Here is a 21,642-nt window from a genome sequence, read left to right as displayed (position 1 = left end):
TACCGATGTGAGGCTAACGGGTCTGTAGTTCCCCGTTTTCTCTCTCCCTCCTTTCTTAAATAGCGGGGTTACATTTGCTATCCTCCAATCTGCAGGAATCGTTCCAGAATCTATAGAATTTTGGAAGATGACAACCAATGCGTCCTCTATTCCAATGGCCACCTCTTTCAAAACCCTAGGATGTAGGTCATCCTTGGGATTTATCGACTTTTAGTCCTATTAATTTTGCTAGTACTGTTTTTTCACTAATAATAATTTCTTTAAGTTCCTCATTCTCGCCACACCCTTGGTTTTCTCGTATTTCTGGGTGGTTTTTTGTGTCTTCCTCTGTGAAGACGGAAACAAAGTATTTATTTAATTTCTCTGCCATTTCCTCATTCCCCATTATAAATTCTCCCATCTCTGACTGTAAAGGACCTACATTTACCTTTGCCAGTCTTTTCCTTTTCACATACCTATAGAAGCTTTTACAATCCGTTTTTATATTTTTTGCTAGTTTGTGCTCATATTCCATTCTCCCTTTCTTTATCAATTTCTTGGTCCCCCTTTGCTGATTTCTAAAAAAATCCCTATCCTCAGGCTAACCGCTTTTTCTGGCAACTTTATAAGCTTCCTCTTTGACTTAACACTAGCTTTAATTTCTTTTGTTAGCCATGGTTGGATCACTTTTCCTTTTGGGTTTTTATGCCCTAGAGGAATATATGTTTTTTGCAAATTATGCATTATTTCCTTGAATGTTAGCCAATGTATGTCCACCTTCATACCTTTTAGTGTAGTCTCCCAATCTACCATGGCCAACTTGTCCCTCATACCCTTGTAGTTTCCTCTGTTTAGATTGAAGACCTTAGTTTCAGATTGGACTACATCACTCTCAAACTTAATGTAAAATTCAATCATATTATGGTCACTTGTCCCTAAAGGCCCCTTTCCCACAAGATTATTGATTAGCCCTTTCTCATTACACAGTACCAGATCCAGAATAGTCTGTTCCCTGGCTGGTTCCTCCACATATTGATCCAGGAAACCATCTTGCATGCTTTCCAAGAATTCGTCCTCCACACCATTAGTGGTCATTTGATTTGCGCAGTCAATATGTAGATTAAAGTCCCCCATGATTACCGTATTGCCCTTGTTACATACACTTCTAATCTCTTGATTGATACCGTGCCCTACATTACCATTACTGTTTGGTGGCCTATACACAACTCCCAACAATGTTTTCCGCCCTTTGCTGTTTCTTAGCTCCACCCAAACTGATTCCAGTTCTACATTGTAAGAATTCGCAATAATTTACAGTTCTGAAGATTCATTTTTTTTGATTAAAGGATCCCTGAGCGATGTGCTTTTAAATTTCCAGGGATAAAATGGCAGTCACCACATGGCCGAGACAAAAAGGCTTGGAATGCAGCTTTCTGTGTCTGGAAGTAAGGTTCAATGAAGACAAAGGACAATGCTTTGTTTACAAAGCAACTGAATGCTATTAGCATTTGTTTAGATACACCTGAAACTGCAGAAGAGACTTTTGCACCTTGAATGGGAAGCATTAACATTTGAATGGGTTTCCAATCACCCAGCGCTGGACAATAGAGCAGCTGTAGCTCCCTTTTGTTTCAGCACAGGGAGCTCTGAAAATCACATTAACTCAATCTAACCACTTTGAGTTAGCCTATCACAGCTTTTGACCCTTTTGGGTGGGGAATTTTTGCACACAGCCCTTGCAAGGCAGAACGGCAGGGGGGGCTCACCAGGTATAAAGATAGATGCTGAAGCCAGCTCTGGCTCTCTTGACTTCCTGGGATCATAGGTGAGCTCTCTCTCTCTCTCTCTCTCTCTCTCTCTCTTCGCTGGACAACATGTGAGCAGAGTTTCTGACTCCACACAAGGCAACCTAGCAGGAGTTAAGGGGGGATGGTGATTTAAGGGAATTGCTAAGATTGTTTAAATACATTGTAGCCATTGTATCCCTCGTTTTTGCCGTGTGTACCCCCTTGATATATAGTTTTACAATTTTACTGTGTTCGTGTGGGATAGTTTGATATTGTGATTGTAGTTTCTTTTAGTTAATAAAGCTTGATTTTTGTTCTCTCATCCAAACCACTTGTTCCGTTTTAATATCATTAATTATAAGTTCCTCCACTCAGAACTAAAGGAGGGGTAGCGATTCAAAACCGCTGTTTCTAAATTGGTTTTATTGGAATTGGTCTGATGTGCAGGCAAAGGCTGCAAGACCAGGAAATTACTTTAAACCAGTTTAAAGGAAGCCCCCGTAATCCTTATAACATCACGATCTGCCGAGCCAAGATCTTTTATCTCTACCATGCCGATCTCATCCCTTATTAACAGCGCTACGCCACCTCCTTTTCCTTTTTGTCTGTCCTTCCTAAATGTTGAGTACCCTGGAACATTCAGTTCCCAGCTTTGGTTACCCTGCAACCATGTCTTTGTAATGGCAATTATATCATATCCATTTACTTCTATTTTGCCCTTAATTCATCCACCTTGTTGCGAATGCTGTGTGCATTTCGATAAAGTGCCTTCAACTTTGCCTGTTTAATGTTTTTCTGCACTTTGACCCTCTTTACTGTTGGCCTTTGTTTCTGCTCCCTACTAGTTTTGCTGACTACTTTTCTAACTTGCACTTCCAGCTCTGTTTCTCTCCGTTTCTGGGCCCACACTTAGGTTCCCAGCCCCCTGACAAACTAGTTTAAATCCTTCCCAACAGCTATGTCAGTTCCTACATCTTGTGCAACTTCCTGAACATTTCTTTATATTATAGGGCCGATTTTGCGAACTAGTGCTCACAGTAATAACGGGATATTGCCTGCGGTTGTCTGTTCAAAAATGAATGCGTCAAATCATGGCATACAGCACATCTGAATGGATTTCACCTTGAAAAATATAAGTAAAAATTTTGTGGTCAGTACATCGGGGGAACGGTATCATAGTGGTTATGTTTACTAGACTAGTAATCCAGAGGCCTGGACTAATGATCCAGAGACGCGAGTTCAAATCCCACCACAGCAGCTGGGGAATTTAAATTCAGTTAATTAAATAAATCTGGAATTTAAAAAAATACTGGTATCAGTAATGGCGACCGTGAAACTATCGAATTGGTGTAAAAACTCATCACTAATGTCCTTTAGGGAAGGAAATCTGCCATCCTTACCCAGTCCAGACCCACAGTAACGTGGTTGACTATTAACTGCCCTCTGAAATGGCAGCTCACCACCACCTTCTCAAGGGCAATTAGTGATGGGCAATAAAATAGGGATGGACCATTGTACTGTCCTCCATTTATTAATTTGATGTATTTGTCTTTCAGTTTAAATTACTGGGCAGTAATACGCTATTAAAAATATGGCATCAGACACAATCGACACCAATCGTGTTATAGATCGCATTATTGCAGAAGCCTTGCGGTATGCTTCATCGATTTGTGCAGGGAACTGACACCTAGCGGTTGGAAGAGGATTAGAGGCACTTGTTAACAGGCAGTTAAGAGGCTTTTTGTTGTTTTGATAGGTCTACTGCGGGCTTCCCGACGTCCGGACACCATGGGCTGGATTTTCTGAATGGGAAGCTTTTGGAGGTGGGACTGCTGCTTGCCGGGTTTCAATCCCGCCTCCATCAGCTTCTGTCCCACCAGCGGGAATTTCTCCTGATTAACCTTGTTAAGCCCACCTGGCGGGCTCAGCAGGCCAATTAACATAAGAAATAGGAGCAGGAGTAGGCCAATCGGCCCCTCGAGCCTGCTCCGCCATTCAATAAGATTATGGCTGATCTGATCCTAACCGCCAATCTACTATCACAGAACCATCTCCTGAATCTAACAGAATTAGACACACGAAATAGGAGCAGGATCAGGCTACACGGCCCCTGGGCCCGCTCCGCTACCCACAGGGCCATGACCGATCCGAACCTAGACTCATGTCCAAATTCCTGCCTGCTCCCCGTAACCCTTAATTCCCTTTACTTCTAGGAAACTGTCTATTTCTGTTTTAAATTTATGTAATGATGTAGCTTCTACAGCTTTTTGGGGCAGCATATTCCATGGACCTACCACCCTCTGAGTGAAGTAGTTCCTCCTCATCTCAGTTTTGAAAGAGCAGCCCCTTATTCTAAGACTATGCCCCCTAGTTCTAGTTTCACCCATCATCGGGAACATCCTCCCCGCATCCACCCGATCCAATCCCTTCACAATCTTATATGTTTCAATAAGATCGCCTCTCATTCTTCTGAACTCCAATGAGTAGAGTCCCAATCTACTCAACCTCTCCTCATATGTCCATCCCCTCATCCCCGGGATTAACCGAGTGAACCTTCTTTGTACTGACTCGAGAGCAAGTATGCCTTTTCTTAAGTATGGACACCAAAACTGTATGCAGTATTCCAGGTGCGGTCTCACCAATACCTTGTACAACTGAAGCAATACCTCCCTATTTTTATATTCTATCCCCCTTGCAATGAAAGCCAACATTCCATTGGCCTTCTTAATCACTTGCTGCACCTGCATACTAACCTTTTGAGTTTCGTGCACCAGGACCCACAGATCCCTTTGTACTTCAGTACTTTCCAGTTTCTTGCCATTAAGATAATAACTTGCTCTACGATTTTTCCTGCCAAAGTGCATAACCTCACACTTTCCAGTATTGTATTCCATCTGCCAAATTTCTGCCCACTTACTTAGCCTGTCTATGTCCCCTTGCAGGTTTTTTATGTCCTCCTCACTCACTACTTTCCCTCCCATCTTAGTATCATCTGCAAACTTTGATATGTTACACCGGTCCCCTCCTCCAAATCGTTAATGTAGATTGTAAAGAGTTGGGGACCCAGCACTGACTCCTGCGGAACACCAATAGTTACTGATTGCCAGTCTGAGAATGAACCATTTATCCCAACTCTCTGCCTTCTGTTAGATAGCTAATCCTCTATCCATGCCAGAATATTACCCCCAATCCCGTGATTTTTTATCTTAAGCAATAATCTTTTGTGTGGCACCTTGTCAAATGCCTTTTGGAAGTCTAAATACACTACGTCCACTGGTTCCCCTTTATCCACCCTATATGTTACTTCCTCAAAGAACTCCAGCAAATTTGTCAAACATGACCTCCCCTTCATAAAACCATGCTGACTTTGTCCTATTAAATTATGATTATCCAAATGTCCTGTTACTGGCTCCTTAATAATGGACTCCAAAATTTTACCTACCACAGATGTTAGGCTAACCGGTCTATAGTTTCCAGCCTTCTGTCTACTGCCCTTTTTAAATAAGGGTGTTACATTAGCAGTTTTCCAGTCTGCCGGGACCTTTGCTGAGTCCAGGGAGTTTTGGAAAATTATTACCAATGCATCCACAATCCCTACCGCCACTTCCCTCAAGACCCTAGGATGTAAGCCATCAGGTCCAGGTGATTTATCCGCCTTGAGTCCCATTATTTTACCGAGTACCACTTCCTTAGTGATTTTGATCGTGTTTAGCTCCTCCCCCGCTAAAGCCCCCTGTTTGTCCAGTGTTGGGATATTCTTAGTGTCCTCTACTGTAAAGACTGATACAAAATATTCATTCAGTGTTTTTGCCATCTCCATATTTCCCACCATTAATTTCCCAGTCTCATCCTCTGAGGGACCAACATTTACTTTAGCCACCCTTTTTCCTTTTATATAACTATAAAAACTATTACTATCTGTTTTTATATTTTTTGCTAATTTACTTTCATAATCTATCTTCCCTTTCTTAATCAATCTTTTTGTTATTTTTTGCTGTCTTTTAAAGTTTTCCCAATCCTCTATCCTCCCACTAGATTTGGCTACCTTATATGCCCTTATTTTTAGTTGAATACTATCCTTAATTTCTTTACTTAGCCACGGATGGCTGTCTTTTCTTTTACACCCTTTTCTTCTCAGTGGAATATATATTTTTTGGAAGTTGTAAAATAACTCCTTAAATGTACACCACTGATCATGTATCATTTTTAATAGATACATAGATAGATTAATAGATCATTAATCTATTTTCCCAATCCACTCTACTCAATTCCGCTCTCATACCTTCATAGTCTCCTTTATTCAAGCTTAGCACGCTTGTTTGAGATCCAACCTTCTCACCCTCTAATTGAATATGGAATTCAACCATGTTATGGTCACTCATTCCAAGGGGATCCTTTACTAGGACATTTTTAATTAATCCTGTCTCGTTACACAGGACCAGATCTAAGGTTGCTTGCCCCCGGTCGGTTCAGTTACATACTGCTCAAGAAACCCATCCCTAATACACTCAATGAACTCATCCTCAAGGCAGCCCTGCCCAATTTGATTTGTCCAATTAATATGACAGTTAAAATCCCCCATAATTATAGATGTTCCCTTATTACAAGCCTCAACTATTTCCTGATTGATACTCCGTCCAACAGAGTTGCAACTGTTCGGAGGCCTATAGACTACGCCCACTAGTGTTTTTTTCCCCTTATTATTCCTTACCTCCACCCAAACTGTTTCATTATCCTGATCTTTTGACCCAATATCATTTCTCTGTATTACAGTGATTCCTTCCTTTATTAACATAGCCACCCCACCTCCCCTTCCTTCCTGCCTGTCCTTCCTGATCGTTAAATAACCTGGTATGTTTACTTCCCAGGCATTGTCACCCTGCAGCCATGTTTCTGTAATGGCCACAAGATCATACCCATATGTAGTTATTTGTGCCATTAACTCGTCTATTTTGTTACAAATGCTACGTGCATTCAGATAGAGAACTTTCAAATATGTTTTGTGACACTTAGTTCCTGCTTTTGCCCTTTTTATTACTTTACCTTTTACTCCATACCTTCTGCCCCTTCCTGACATGCTCTGGTTTTTAATTTCCCCACTGCTACCTAAGTCTATGACCTTCTCTGTTGTCATTTTTATTATTTGCTCTCTAGGAACCTCCCCCCAATTAGGGGGAAGCCAATGACAGAGCACGTCAAGGACGTGTCATCTGTCAAGAACTTTTGAAAGAAGAAATATCATCGTTTGACAGCTCTGTGAAGCTGTCAAACATTGACATTCTGTGTAGTTTGATGAGTCCTTGTGTTCAGGACTCATCAAACCTTTCTACTTTGCAGAAATCAGTTGGCTGTTGGATCGGAGGATGCAACAGCTAATCTGTGATCTCTACAATGGAGATGTCGGGGACTCCAGCTCCACAGCGGCTGAAGGCTGTAGGCAGAAACAAAGGTAAGTTAACATTTTCTAACACTTTTCACTCACCTCACATACTTACCACTTCACACTTGCACCCATCACTCACCTCTACATCACACTTTCAGACCCCTCCGACACCCCTGCAGACCTCATACTCATCTCCTACATCCCGGTGGGGTTCCCCCAGGTCGGGAAGCTCGCACTTCAGCATGAATAATGGGGATAATCCTATTTTCTGCCTGATAACTACCTGTTAACAGGCAGTTATTAGGCTTTAATCCCTTCCCGCCTCCAAGGAGACGGGACCCGGGGCCGGACGGCAACCCGCCTCCTGGCAAGATGGCATTAAGGTGGGTTGGGGGCGGGTTTGCCACCCACCCCCAAATTCTGCAACTTTCCCGGCAGTCCCACCTCCATACCTGCCTCCTCGGAGCTGAGAAAATCCAGCCCAAGGTCAGGTAAGTGTGGCGTGCTGTGGGTCTACTGTAATGTTGGTGCATTGACGACAGCTGCAGAAGTGGTGTAAAGGATCCAATGGTACACTGGTGAGTTTCAGAGGTAAGAAAATGTTGGGAAAATCATTTTTAATATATTTAAACTTTTCTATTTAGACCTTTCGTCATCGACCTGAAACGTTAACACTGTTTCTCTCTTCACAGATGCTGCCTAACCTGCTGAGTATCTCCAGCATTTTCTGTTTTTATTTTAGATTTCCAGCATCTGCAGTATTTTCTTTTTATATTAGAGGTTAATACTAGGCGGGGTGTAAAACCGGCATTTCACCCCATGCCATGGGGTTCCTGCCCATCGAGTTAGGTTAGAATTAACCCCTTTGTTTTGGGGAATTTTTCTCTAATCTAGGTAAAGGATGTTAGTGCAGGGGAATGAAATACATACCATTTCAGGCACTCAGTGTATGGATCCAACACTCCCAGGTCAAGTAGAGCACAGTTAGATGCAGGTTGACCCTCCCTGTACTCTGGAGCAACCTCAAAAGAAAATTCCCCAACTGGACCAATGCAACAATTTTACACTCCCCACTCCAACCACACTGTGGCCAGTTAGTGCTGAATTAGCTGTGCTTTTGTCCTGTGGAGCCATGCCCACTAGGAACTGGAGGAACAGCACCTCATCTTTCGATTAGGTACTCTACAGCCCTCTGGACTCAACAGAGAGTTCAACAATTTCAGATCATAACCTCGGCCCCTATCACATATATATATTTTCTTTTTTTTAATCCACACTTTTTGTTTTTTCTTCTCTCCCTTCAGCTGTCCTTCATTCTGCCGGCGCAATTCACACCCCATCTAGAGCCATCCTTTGTTCCTCAACCTGTCTCATTTCCACCTCTCCTTGCCTTGAATATCTCTTAATGTCTCTCAATGTCTCTTAACCTCTCCTGCTTTCTATCCTATCACTGACCTTCCCTTTTGTTCTTTCATCCCCTCCCCCTTTTCCCAGCCCCTAAACCTGCTTTCCATTTCCTGCTTTTCTTCCAGTTCTGACGAAAGGTCATCGACCTGAAACGTTAACTCTGTTTCTCTCTCCACCGATGCTGCCCTAGCCTGCTGAGTTTTTCCTGTTGTTATTTCCCAATAGGAACTGGATTAAGACATCTTAACTAAATTTGCACAGAACACAATGAGCAAGTCTTTCATCCCTGTTGCTAAAAGTACTGTAAAAATGTGGCTTTTGTGTCTGAAGAAGGCACCAGCAAATAAAGCATTGTTTTTTTGTTGTAGGTGTTACTAACCTTGAATTTAAACGTCCCAAAGATTTTGACTATAAGTCTGGTCAGTGGGTATGCATTGCAAGCCTTACCTTGGGAACAAATGAGTACCACCCCTTCACCTTGACCTCAGCTCCACATGAAGATACCCTCAGCCTTCACATCCGGGCCGTTGGACCATGGACAATCCGCTTACGGGAAATATACTCTCAGGAAAATATATCGCTTCTTGGTAGATACCCAAAGGTAAGGAAAGGACAGAGGCTTATTTTATACAATTTCTACCAGCAATAAATTTAATTTGGCTAGTTAAAGTTAATTGTAGGGAGGAGCATTTTAATTGTAAAGTATCAGCCAAATCAGAAAGAAATCTCCTACCAATTAGAACATTATGGTTTCTGTTCCTTTCCCATCATCTTTAGTGGCAGCTTGGCGCAGTTGGCAGCACTTTCTAGTTGGTAGAATCTTTGGAATTCTCTACCCCAGAGGTCTGTGGAGGCTCGGTCGTTGAGTATATTCAAGACAGAGATCGATAGATTTTTGAATATTAAGGGAATCAAGGGATATGGGGATAGTGCAGGAAAGTGGAGATGAGGTAGAAGATCAGCCATGATCTTATTGAGTGGCGGAGCAGGCTCAAAGGGCCAAATGGCCGACTCCTGCTCCTATTTCTTATGTTCTTATTTCATCTCTGCTTCAGAAGGTTGTATGTTCAAGCCCCATTTAAAAACTCGATCAGATAAACTAGGCTGTCACTTCAATGTAGTACTGAACGCTGCATTGTTGGAGGTGCCGTCTTTCGGATGAGGTGTTAAACTGAAGGCCCTATCTGCTTGTTCACGTAGATGTAAAAGATTTGACACTTTTGGAAGGAGGGCAGAGAGTTCTTCCATTGTTCTGGATAATGTTTCTCCGGAAACCAATACCAACAAAACAGATTATCTGGAGATTCATTCATTTGCTATTTGTGGGGCCTTGTGTGCAAATTGGCTGGCGCATTTGCCCATGTAATAGCAGTGTCTACATTTCATAAGTAATTCATTAGCTGCGAAGTGCTTTGCGGCGTCCTTAGGGCGTGATAGGCAAGTTCTTACTTTGTCGGTCTGTCTGCCTGTCTCTGGGCATTAGTAACAGGACCGGTCACTGAGTATCTCTACTGCAAATCCTGCAGCTTGCCACCTAGACTGCTAGTGGATGCTATCTGTGAATCGCATTATCTAACTGGGAGGTGAGGAGAATATATCATGTTGAAAGTATTCCTCTCTGCACGTACTGCCTTTAACCATTGGCACAGCGTGCACAATTGATTTTATCCAGGTACAGTTGTTCTACTTGTACTGCAGACAAGGTGGCATTCTCTGTTCTGACGAGAGGTCATCGACCTGAAACGTTAACTCTGTTTCTCTCTCCACAGATGCTGCCCGACCTGCTGAGCGTTTCCAGCATTCTCTGTTTCTATTTCAGATTTCCAGCATCCGCAGTATTTTGCTTTTGACATTCTCTGTTTGTTGGAAGTAAAAGTTCCGCTGCTTTCCTCCTGGTCATAGAATGATACAGCACAGAAGGAGGCCATTCGGCCCAGCGTGTCTGTGCCGGCTCTTTGAACGAGCTCTCCAATTAGTCCCACTCCCCTGCACTTTTCCCCCAACCCAGCAAATACAGGAAACTCTCGATTTACCGGCACCTAAATAACCGGAAATCTCTGTTAACCGGCAAAATTCAGGAGTAGGTTCAGGTAAGTTTTACTTCATATTAGTGGCCGTTCCTGGATCTGTGGCCGTGTAACCGGGGTTCCTGCACTTGTTGTTATGCAACAGGGACGCCTGGATCTGTGGCCGTGTACGGGGCTCTCGTACCTTTTACTATACCTCTCTGTAATCTGGACTTTTTGATAAACCGGCACCACGCCGGTCCCGTCGGTGCCGGATAAAAAAGAGTTTCCTGTAGTTCCTTTTCAAGTATTTAAATAGAATCATAGAATGTTGCAATTATTAGTCCAGGCCACTGGACTACTAGTCCAGTCACATAACCATTACACTCTCGCCATATACAAGCTGGTTCCACTTTCAAGTGGAATTAATCCATTTTTTTTTACTTTATCTCATATATGGCATTACATTTTTGTAAAATGGTCGTTATTTCAATCATAAATAAGTTTATTTTCGGCTCCAGTGCACCGCAACATTCCAGCATGACTGATCACCCTTTTGTCCTATGACTTAGCACATTAATCGCCCATTAACAGCAAGCGATGAAAGCTTCAGAATGTGTTTACAGATGTTTCATAAATGAGAATAAGCTGATGTGTCAGCTCATTACAGTATTGTTATGTCTAAGATGTTTCCAATGCATTATCTAACTGCCAATACTAAATACAGTTTGCTTTGTTTCTCTTTTTACTAAATTAACCATGCTGTACGAAAGAATAAATGATTCCAAGGTACCATTTTTGCATCAATTAGTAATAGGTCAGGAGCACTTACTGTGCGAATGTACTTTCTCTGCCGTTATTTTCCATCCATTAACAAGATTGTGGGCTGGGAGTGCGCCATTTTGTCATATGCGCTCCTTGCACATGCCACAAGTAGAACCAACCGCATTGACCAGAAGCTGAACTGGACCAACCATAGCAACACTGTGGCTACAGTCTGGATACTCTTTGATGACCCCCTCAAAGCCTCTCCACCATCGACAAGGCTCAGGTCAGGAGCGTGATGGTGTACTCAACGCTCACCTGGATGGGTACTGCTAAAACAACACTCAAGGAACTCAATGCCATCCAGGACAGCCAAATTAATAGCCACCACAACAACAACAACTCGCATTTATACAGAGCGTTTAATGTAGTAAAACGTCCCAAAGGCGCTTGACCAAAATTTGACACTGAGCCACGTAAGGAGATATTAGGGCAGGTGACCAAAAGCTTGGTCAAAGAGGTAGGTTTTAAGGCGCGTCCTATATTGTGAAAGCCATAAATAGCAAAGGTGCCAACAGCAGTTAAGCTATAAGGTATACGCAGTGTCTAAGCCCAGTAACTGAGACCGAGAATCTTTTCTTTAGATCTATCTGGATGGGCCATTTGGTGAGGGCCACCAAGAATGGAACAAATTTGAGGTGTCTGTTTTGGTAGGAGGAGGGATTGGTGTGACACCTTTTGCATCTATCCTCAAAGATCTTGTCTTCATGTCAACTATCAACAGCAAAATATTATGCAAAAAGGTAAACTCGCTTAACTGTGTTCTGATATCTTTTCAAGTGTGATCTAGGCTTTGAATGAGGAGGGTGAGCTTCCCCCCGCCCCCGCTCCCAACTTTCTTCCCTTCTCTCTTGAAGGTGCTGACTCTTATCGGGCTACTGTTGCATAGTCGCTGGTGGTCTCCTAATACCTAGCTCAAGTGGCGATCATGCATAAGCCTAGACAGTGAGTGTCAGCAGGCTATTTGACCAGAGAGGAGAGCACAGTCGAGCCCCCAACTGTGTGTTCATGCAACACCCTCCTGGGCATGATTTTCAGCAAGGGTCACAGGGCAGCAATCGGGAGTGGGTTAAATGGATGATTTTTCCTTCCTCTAGCCCCAGTTACATGGAGGTCAGTTGTGGTGCCTCAACTGCTGTGGCTAACGTAGCACAGACTGGTAATCGAACATGGGACCTTCTGGTCTGTATAGCTTGTAATATATGTGGGTAGAACAAATGAAGGACAGAGACCTGATGAGTTGCTAGTCAATGTGCTTGTTTACTAGGCCAGAGCGAACTGAGCATGCTCATACTAAACCATGTGATAAACCATGTGATACTACATTACACTGCTTGCCCCTTTAAAAAAACATGTATTCCCCTCTCAAATACAACAAAACTATGGTCCCACCTCTCCCAGCATTACATGTACCACATAACAAAAACTCCAGGCTTATTTTCTTTTAAATGAACTACAAATCCAGTTTAATAACAGGTTTGCGGAGCTTTCATGATCTCCTTACAGAAGGTTTTGGTGTTGAACCAGTTTTCGGGCTGTTTTGTTTTGGTTCCAAACACAAAAGTGATCCTGTTTCTATCTCAGATTTGTTTGAACCTGGTACTTCAGTTAATGAAGCCTGAACTGAGTCAAACTCATGTATGTGTTCATGGTCAAGTGGTTCAAGATCACTGTCCAATCCAGGCCAGTAAACAAAGCTTCTTGCAATTGATTTCATACTGATGATCCCTGGATGTTCAGTATGAAGTTTGGCCAGAATTCTATCTCTCAAAGAAGTAGGTACCACCACTCTGTTTCCCCACTTGATACAACCTTGCTCACAAGACAATTCAGTACAACGGTTATGGAATGGTTTCAAATCTGTGTCCAGACACTGATCAGTCCATCCATTCAAGGTGTTTTCATACGCTCTTTTCAGTACTGAGTCCTTTTGAGTCTCATCTGCAATCTCAGTTGCATTCACGGGAAAGTCTTTGTCAACTGCACCTAGCGTGAAAATCTCACCTTCACTCCCAACATGAGTCTTCATGTAACATGGACAAGACATCTGCGATTGCGTTTTGTTTTAAAGTGCGATATTCTATCGTGTAGTCATATTGTGACAACAATACTGCCCAATGTTGCATTCTTGATGCAGCCATTGCAGTGATGGCAGATTTGGGCCCCAATATTGCTAGGAGCGGTTTGTGATCGGTTATCAGGGTAAACTTTCTGCCGATCAGGAACTGTTGGAAGTTCTTTTGCTCTTTGTGAGGGTTCGTGATGCAAACGCGATTGGTTTCTCTTGGCCGACATCAATTGCTTGGCTTATGACAGCTCTGATACGCTTATCAATTACTTCATAAAAGGTGATGAGTCGAAGAAGAGATGATGAGTCGAAAGAAGAGATGAATAAGGCTTTTATTAGCTAAGAAGAGACCATGCTTCTTCGTGAGTGACTGAACAAGTCTGAACGAAACCCACACAGTGGTGGGTGGAGTCAGCTGAGGCATGCCTCCATACACAGCGCCACCCAGAGGTGGCAATATACAATACAGTGGTTTACCACATTCACCCCTTGTTTAATGTGAAGTCCGGCGGGGTGAAGGGTACTACAAGTTAAGTCTATCAGGAGGCCTTGTCTGACGTCCTGATCGTCGTGGTGGCGGCGGTGGTGTTGCAGCATCCGACGTCGGGTCTGGTGTCTGGGTGGTTGGCGAAGATTCCTGGGGCTTTGGCATGCCGTCTGCAGGGGTTGGGTTGGGAGGGGTGGTGGGGGATAACAGTGGTAAGGGGGATAACGGTGGTAAGGGGGATAACGGTGGTAATTCAGGGGTACCCGAGGGTGCGAGATCTCGTATGGAGACCGTGTCCTCCCGCCCGTCTGGGTATGTCACCCAGGCATACTGGGGGTTGGCGTGTAGGAGGTGCACCCGCTCGACCAGGGGGTCCGTTTTATGCGTCCTCACGTGCCTCCGCAGTAGGACGGGCCCAGGAGAAGTCAACCATGCCGGTAGCGAGGTTCCCGATGTAGACTTCCGGGGGAAAACGAACATTTTCTCATGAGGGGTCGCATTAGTGGCAGTACAAAGCAGTGACCGAATGGAGTGAAGCGCTGCAGGGAGGACCTCCTGCCAGCGGGAGGTCGGAAGGCCCTTAGATTTTAGTGCTAAGAGGACTGCCTTCCAAACCGTCGCGTTCTCCCTTTCCACCTGGCCGTTCCCCCGGGGGTTGTAACTGGTGGTCCTGCTCGTGGCGATACCTCTTGTTAGCAGGTACTGCCGAAGTTCGTCGCTCATGAACGATGAGCCCCTGTCGCTATGTATATAGCTGGGGAACCCGAACAGAGCGAAGATGTCATTCAGACACTTGATGACCGTGGTACTGGTCATGTCTGGGCAAGGGATGGCAAAGGGGAAACGGGAGTACTCATCAACTATGTTGAGGAAGTACACATTGCGGTCAGCGGAGGGGAGGGGCCCTTTAAAATCGACGCTCAGGCGTTCGAAGGGGCGGGTGGCCTTGATCAGGCTTGCTCTGTCCGGCCTATAGAAGTGCGGTTTGCACTCGGTGCAGATTTGGCAGCTCTTGGTCATGGTCCTGACCTCCTCGATGGAGTAGGGCAGGTTACGGGATTTGATAAAATGGAAAAACCTGGTGACCCCCGGGTGGCAGAGGTCATTGTGGAGGGACTGCAGCCTATCACTCTGCGCGTTGGCGCATGTACCACGTGATAGGGCATCTGGGGGCTCATTGAGTTTCCCTGGCCGATACAAGATATCATAATTGTAGGTGGAGAGTTCGATTCTCCACCTCAAGATCTTGTCGTTCTTGATTTTACCCCTCTGCTTATTATTAAACATAAAAGCTACTGAACGCTGGTCAGTGAGCAGGGTAAATCGTTTCCCGGCCAGGTAATGCCTCCAGTGACGCACCGCTTCTACAATAGCCTGGGCCTCCTTTTCGACGGAGGAGTGTCTCGTCTCGGGGCCCTGGAGGGTCCTTGAGAAAAAGGCCACGGGTCTGCCCGCCTGGTTAAGGGTCGCGGCTAGGGCGAAGTCGGAGGCATCGCTCTCCACTTGGAAGGGGATGGACTCATCCACCGCGTGCATTGCGGCCTTCGCGATATCGTTCTTGATAAGAGTGAAGGCTGCACACGCCTCTGGTGTCAGGGGGAAGGAGGTGGCTTTGATGAGGGGCCTGGCTTTGTCTGCATAGAGGGGCACCCACTGGGCGTAGTAGGAGAAAAACCCCAGGCATCTCTTCAGTGCTTTTTGGCAGTGGGGAAGGGGTAGCTCCATTAGGGGGCGCATTCTGTCGGGGTCGGGCCCGATGACTCCGTTCTCCACCACGCAGCCGAGGATGGCCAGGCGCTTGGTGTGAAACATACATTTTTCCTTATTGTACGTTAGGTTCAGCCGTTGGGCCGTACGGAGGAAATTTGCTAGATTAACGTCGTGGTCCTGCTGGTCGTGGCCGCAGATGGTGACGTTATCCAAATAGGGGAAGGTTGCCCGCAGCGCGTTCTGGTCAACCATTCGGTCCATCTCCCTTTGGAAGACCGAAACCCCGTTGGTGACGCCGAAGGGGACCCTAAGGAAGTGGTAGAGGCGGCCGTTTGCCTCGAAGGCAGTATACTGGCGGTCCTCATGGCGGATGGGCAGCTGGTGGTACGCTGACTTAAGGTCGATGGTGGAGAATACTTTGTATTGCGCAATCTGATTGACCATATCAGATATGCGAGGGAGGGGGTACGCGTCCAGCTGGGTGTACCGGTTTATGGTTTGGCTGTAGTCGATTACCATGCGGCGTTTTGCAGTGGTTTTAACGACTACAACCTGGGCTCGCCAGGGGCTAGTGCTACCTTCGATAATGCCCTCCTTCAAGAGCCGCTCCACCTCAGAGCTGATAAAAGCTCTGTCCCCGGCACTGTACCGCCTGCTTTTGGTAGCGATGGGTTTACAGTCGCGGGTGAGGTTAGCGAACAGGGGAGGGGGGGGGACTTTTAATGTGGAAAGGCTGCAGGTGGTTTGCAGCGGGCGATTTAAAAGTTGTTGGTTGCAGACTGTGAGTGGGGGGAGGGGTCCACCGTATGCTAGTGTGACACTCTTAAGGTGGCACTGAAAATCCAACCCTAGCAGGACGGCAGCGCAAAGACGGGGCAGGACTAGCAGTTTAAATTTTTGATATTCAGTGCCCCCTACTGACAGGGTCACCACACAGTAGCCGCTGATGTCCATTGACTGGGACTTGGACGCCATAGAAATGCGATGGTGCGTTGGCAGAATCGTGAGGGAGTGGCTACGTACCGTGTCGGGGTGGACGAAACTCTCTGTGCTCCCGCTGTCGATCAGGCAACTGGTGGCGCGGCCGTTTACCGCGATATCCATCATGGAGCTGGATAGATGGTGAGGGTGGCCTTGATCCAGCGTCACGGAGGCCAGTATGTGGCTTAGTGAGTCACTATAGTCATCCGCCGAGACGGTGGTCGGTTCCGGTGACGAAATGGCGGTTGAGTGCGTTGGATACGATGGCGGCGGATGCCATGCGGCCGGGGGTACACAAAATGGCGGATAAGATGGCTGCTCCCACGGCCCGCACGCTGCGCTGCTGGCTGGCTTCCCCTTGCAGGCGTTAGCGTAATGGCCTTTCTTCCCGCAGCCCGAGCAGGTAGCTGTCTTAGCTGGGCAGTGCGCTCTGGGATGTTTTAACTGGCCACAGAAATAGCATTTTTGGGCCTGGTTACTGGGCATCGAAGCAGTTCTTACCGGAGGCTGCTGTCTCGGTTGGGTCGCTGCAGCGGTTGGTGCCGGGGGCGGCGGTCCCGTGTCCCACGGTTTCGATTGCCATGTCTCGGCGCCGTTACGGGGGTATGCCTCGAGGTTTCGGTGGGCCTCCTCTAACGAGAGCGCAAGGGCAATGGCCGTCTTCAGGTCGGGTTCCTTGCTTTCTAGCAGTCTCTGCCGGGTGTGGTCTGACTGGAGGCCCCTGACGAAGGCATCACAGGCGAGTCCCTGCGCGTGCTCCACAGCCGTTACCGCTTTACAATCGCAGTCTCTGCAGAGTGCCAGTAGCGCCCGTGCAAATGCCCCTACCGATTCTCCCGGTTGCTGCCTGCGGGATCCCAAGAGGTGTCGGGCGTAAATTGTGTTCACTGGGCGCGTATATTGCCCTTTTAGTAGCTCGAGGGCCGCCACGTACGTATTAGAGTCCCGGATTAGCATATATACTTGATGGCTCACCTGGGCGGTCAAAATTTTCAGTTTGTGATCCTCCTCTGTAACCTGTGAGATTGCGAGGAAGGATTCAAAGCAGCTCAGCCAGTGTTCAAACTTGGCTGATGCACCCACATCTTGAGGGTCGAGGTCCAGGCGTGGTGGTCTGAGGGCTCTCAGCAATGTCTGCTGTATCCGTTGCTGTTGTTGCTCCTCAGGTGTCGCCATTTAACTTTTAGCTAATAAAATTGATACGCTTATGAATTACTTCATAAAAGGTGATGAGTCGAAGAAGAGATGATGAGTCGAAAGAAGAGATGAATAAGGCTTTTATTAGCTAAGAAGAGACCATGCTTCTTCGTGAGTGACTGAACAAGTCTGAACGAAACCCACACAGTGGTGGGTGGAGTCAGCTGAGGCATGCCTCCATACACAGCGCCACCCAGAGGTGGCAATATACAATACAGTGGTTTACCACAAGCTCCCACATCATAACTAGAAGCATCACACGCTAACTTAAGCTTGCTAGAGTGACTTCTCTTACAAGCGTCGTAAGCTTCCTGTTGCGCTTTTGTCCATTTCCACTGGACATCCTTCTTGAGGAATTCGTGCAATGGAGCTAACATGGTCGCTAACTCAGGTAAGAAACGTGCGTAGTACTGGACCATTCCAAGGAAAGATCTTAACTCCGACACGTACTATGGCTTTAGAGCATTGATGACAACATCAACCTTTTCTTTAACTGATTGCAAGCCATTTGCACCAAGTTTCAGACCAAGGTACACAACCTCAGGCTGCACAAAAGCGCATTTGCTCCTTTTCAATTTGACATTGTGGGCATTCAACCTTTGAAGCACTAACTCTAACACTTCTAGATTTTCTTCCTCGCTGCTTGTTGCGATCAGCGCATCGCCTTGATTGCATAAGCAATTTGGAACTCCTTGCAAAATCTTATCCATCGTAGCCTGGATTTTTGGGGAGGGCATAACACCATACGGCAGCTTGGTGTATGAGTACAGTCCCTTGTGTGTCTTGATGGTTGGCTGCTGCTGGATCAGATCAAAGCTCTGCAGTCCTGCCACATCCAGTTGCAAATGGTGGTGGATAACTAACCAACTAACGGGAGGAGGAGGCTCCATGAATATCCCCATTCTCAATAATGGCAAAGCCCAACACGTGAATGCAAAAGACAAGGCTGAAGTGTTTGCAACCATCTTCAGCCAGAAGTGCCAAGTGGATGATCCATATCGGCCTCCTCCTGAGGTCCCCACCATCACAGAAGCCAGTCTTCAGCCAATTTGATTCTATCACGTGATATTAAGAAACGGCTGAGCACACTGGATATAGCAAAGGCTATGGGACCTGACAGCATCCTGGCTTTCATGCTGAAGACGTGTGCTCCAGAACTAGCTGCGCCTCTAGCCATGCTGTTCCAATACAGCTACAACACTGGCATCTACCTGACAATGTGGAACACTGCCCGGGTATGTCCTGTCCACAAAAAGCAAGACAAATCCAATCTGGCCAATTACCACCCCATAAGTCTACTCTCAATCATCAGCAAAGTGATGGAAGGTGTCGTCGACAGTGCTATCAAGTGGCACTTACTCACCAATAACCTGCTTACTGATGCTTAGTTTGGGTTCCACCAGGACCACTCAGCTCCAGACCTCATTACAGCCTTGATCCAAACAAGAACAAAAGAGCTGAATTCCAGAGGTGAGGTGAGAGTGACTGCCCTTGATATCAAGGCAGCATTTGACTGAGTGTAACATCAAGGAGCCCTAGTAAAACTGAAGTCAATGGGAATCGGAGGAAAATGCTCCACTGGCTGGAGTCATACCTAGCACAAAGGAAGATGGTTGTAGTTGTTGGAGGTCAATCATCACAGCCCCAGGACATCGCTGCAGGAGTTCCTCAGGGCAGTGTCCTGGGCCCAACTGTAGTGTATGTAACCGTTCCACCTTTAAGAGAACTATTTTAAGGGTTGCACTACTTTATCTTGGCTGCTGTATACTGTAATACCGGTGGTGACCACACCGGTATATAAGTGCTGTGTAATGATTTATTGGGCAGTTCCGCCCTGACCTTCAACGAGTAAAGACCTGTTAAAGTTTATTCTTGTGGTCTGTGTAGTAATTCTCAATATAACACACAGACTTAACAGTGGCGACGAGTACGATCTTACCCTGCGGCAGAGATACATCCAAGGCAGTTTAACGGGCGTCGAGAGGAGGCATCCGCCCTCATCATTCTGCTGAGAAAAGACTCGGGTCTGCAGAGCAAAGGAAGAATTCTGACATGAAGCCTTCCATCAGCAACAGGCAGTGATCATCCCTTCTATCACGGTGGTGGGTAAGCCGATCAGCGACGAGCAGCAAGTCGGCCACGTTGACTGTGAGTAGGGGAGCAAAAAAAAAAAAACGGAGGATATAAGGGCGGAGAACTCGACCACGGCCGGGGAAAGGAGCCGGACAGACGTCGGGGCCAGAGGCGCTGAGACTGGGGCAGCGTAAGGCACGGAAGCCGCGGTGAATGCAAACGCAGCCGGTGCGAAAGACCGGGCTGCAAGCGGGCTGGGAGGCGCAACAGCGTCGAGAGAGAGCTCGACCGCGACCGGTGAAAAAGGCCGGGCAGCTACCAAGGCCGCGAGGCGCAGCGACCGGGTCAGCGTAAGGTGTGGGAGGAAATTTAAAAAAACGCGGAGAACTCAGCCGCAGCCGGGGGGAAAGGACCGGACTGCAAGAGGGGCTGGGGGGCACGAGTTGAAAACCGCTGGGGGAGGGCGAACGCAGCAAATCGGCAATCGCCATTACAGCCAGCGGGGGAGAAAGGCAAACGCGGGAAGCCGCCATTTTCGGAGGCGGGGGAAGAAGACAAGCGCGGGAAACCGCCATTTTGTAAAAGGAAAAAAAAAAAAAATTCTTTTGTTTCTCAAGAAGATCACGAGGATGCCTAAATGTGGTAACATCAACGATTTCGATCCCGATGTTGAAGATTGGGCCACGTATGTAGAACGCATAGAGATATATTGTAAGGCAAATAAAATATCAGATGAAGATAAAGCACTAACCTTACTAAACTCAATGGGTGCGAAGACATACGGGCTATTGAAGCATCTTCTATCCCCAGCTAAACCGGCGGATCAGACTTTCGCTAATATTGTTGCTGTCCTGAAGAATCATTTGAACCCCACACCGCTGATGTTAGCGGAACGATTTAAATTTTATGCGAGAACGCAACTGAAAGAGGAAAGCAACGCGGAGTATTTAATTGAACTGCGCAAGCTAGCGAAATACTGTCAGTTTGGGGAAAGCCTGACAGAGGAACTGAGAGACAAATTCGTGTGTGGATTGTCGAAAGAAGGAACACAAAAGCGGTTGCTTGAAGAGAATGATCTTACACTTGATAAGGCTGTCACTATTGCAGCATCGCACGAAGCCGCAGCGAGAGGCACCGCGGAAATGCAGCTGAAGGCAGCGGTACTCAGCGTAGATCAAATGGCTTCGGGTACAACGAAATGTTATCGTTGTGGGAAGACAACACACGATCAGAACCAATGCTGGTTTAAAAACCAGGAATGTAGAAAATGTGGCAAGCTTGGTCACATAGCTAAAGTAGGCCGGTCAGGAAAGAAGACCAGCAACAAAAAGTCACCACAGGAAAAGTGCAGAAAGGTACATAAGGTGGCTGAGAAGAGTTCGGATGAACAGAATTCGGATTCAGACTCCAACAGCAAGGAACTGGGTAGTCTGAGAATTCACAACGTGAGTAAGGAAGCTAACCGACAAACTATCTGGGTCACACTGCAGATAGCAGGAGTCCAAGTGAAGATGGAATTGGACACCGGATCGGCGTTGACGGTCATGAATAAGCAAGATTACAAAAGGTTATTCAAACATATTCCCCTACGGGATACGGAGATAGTATTGCAGACATACACGGGGCAAAAAGTATACCCCATCGGAAAGATAAAAGTCAAGGTGATACACAAGGGCAAAGAACACCAAGGAATGGACTTATATGTACTACCTGAGGGAGGTCCACCACTTCTGGGACGG

General features: G+C 46.2%; 1 protein-coding gene across 1 annotated transcript in view; it reads left to right on the top strand.

The window, feature by feature from the left end:
• LOC147097342 (dual oxidase 2-like) overlaps window positions 1–21,642 on the top strand; it is a 145,559-nt gene that overhangs the window by 110,084 nt on the left and 13,833 nt on the right. Inside the window, 2 exon segments of the mRNA XM_085972000.1 lie at window positions 8,925–9,157; window positions 11,972–12,130. Of these exon segments, the coding sequence (XP_085828126.1) occupies window positions 8,925–9,157; window positions 11,972–12,130 (392 nt within the window).

This window comes from Somniosus microcephalus, chromosome 32, assembly GCF_052327205.1.
Source record: "Somniosus microcephalus isolate GS21.2 chromosome 32, FLI_Smic_1.0, whole genome shotgun sequence".
Taxonomy (NCBI): domain Eukaryota; kingdom Metazoa; phylum Chordata; class Chondrichthyes; order Squaliformes; family Somniosidae; genus Somniosus; species Somniosus microcephalus.
The sequence above is the reverse complement of the archived record's forward strand: the minus strand, read 5'-3'. Positions and strand labels throughout refer to the sequence as shown.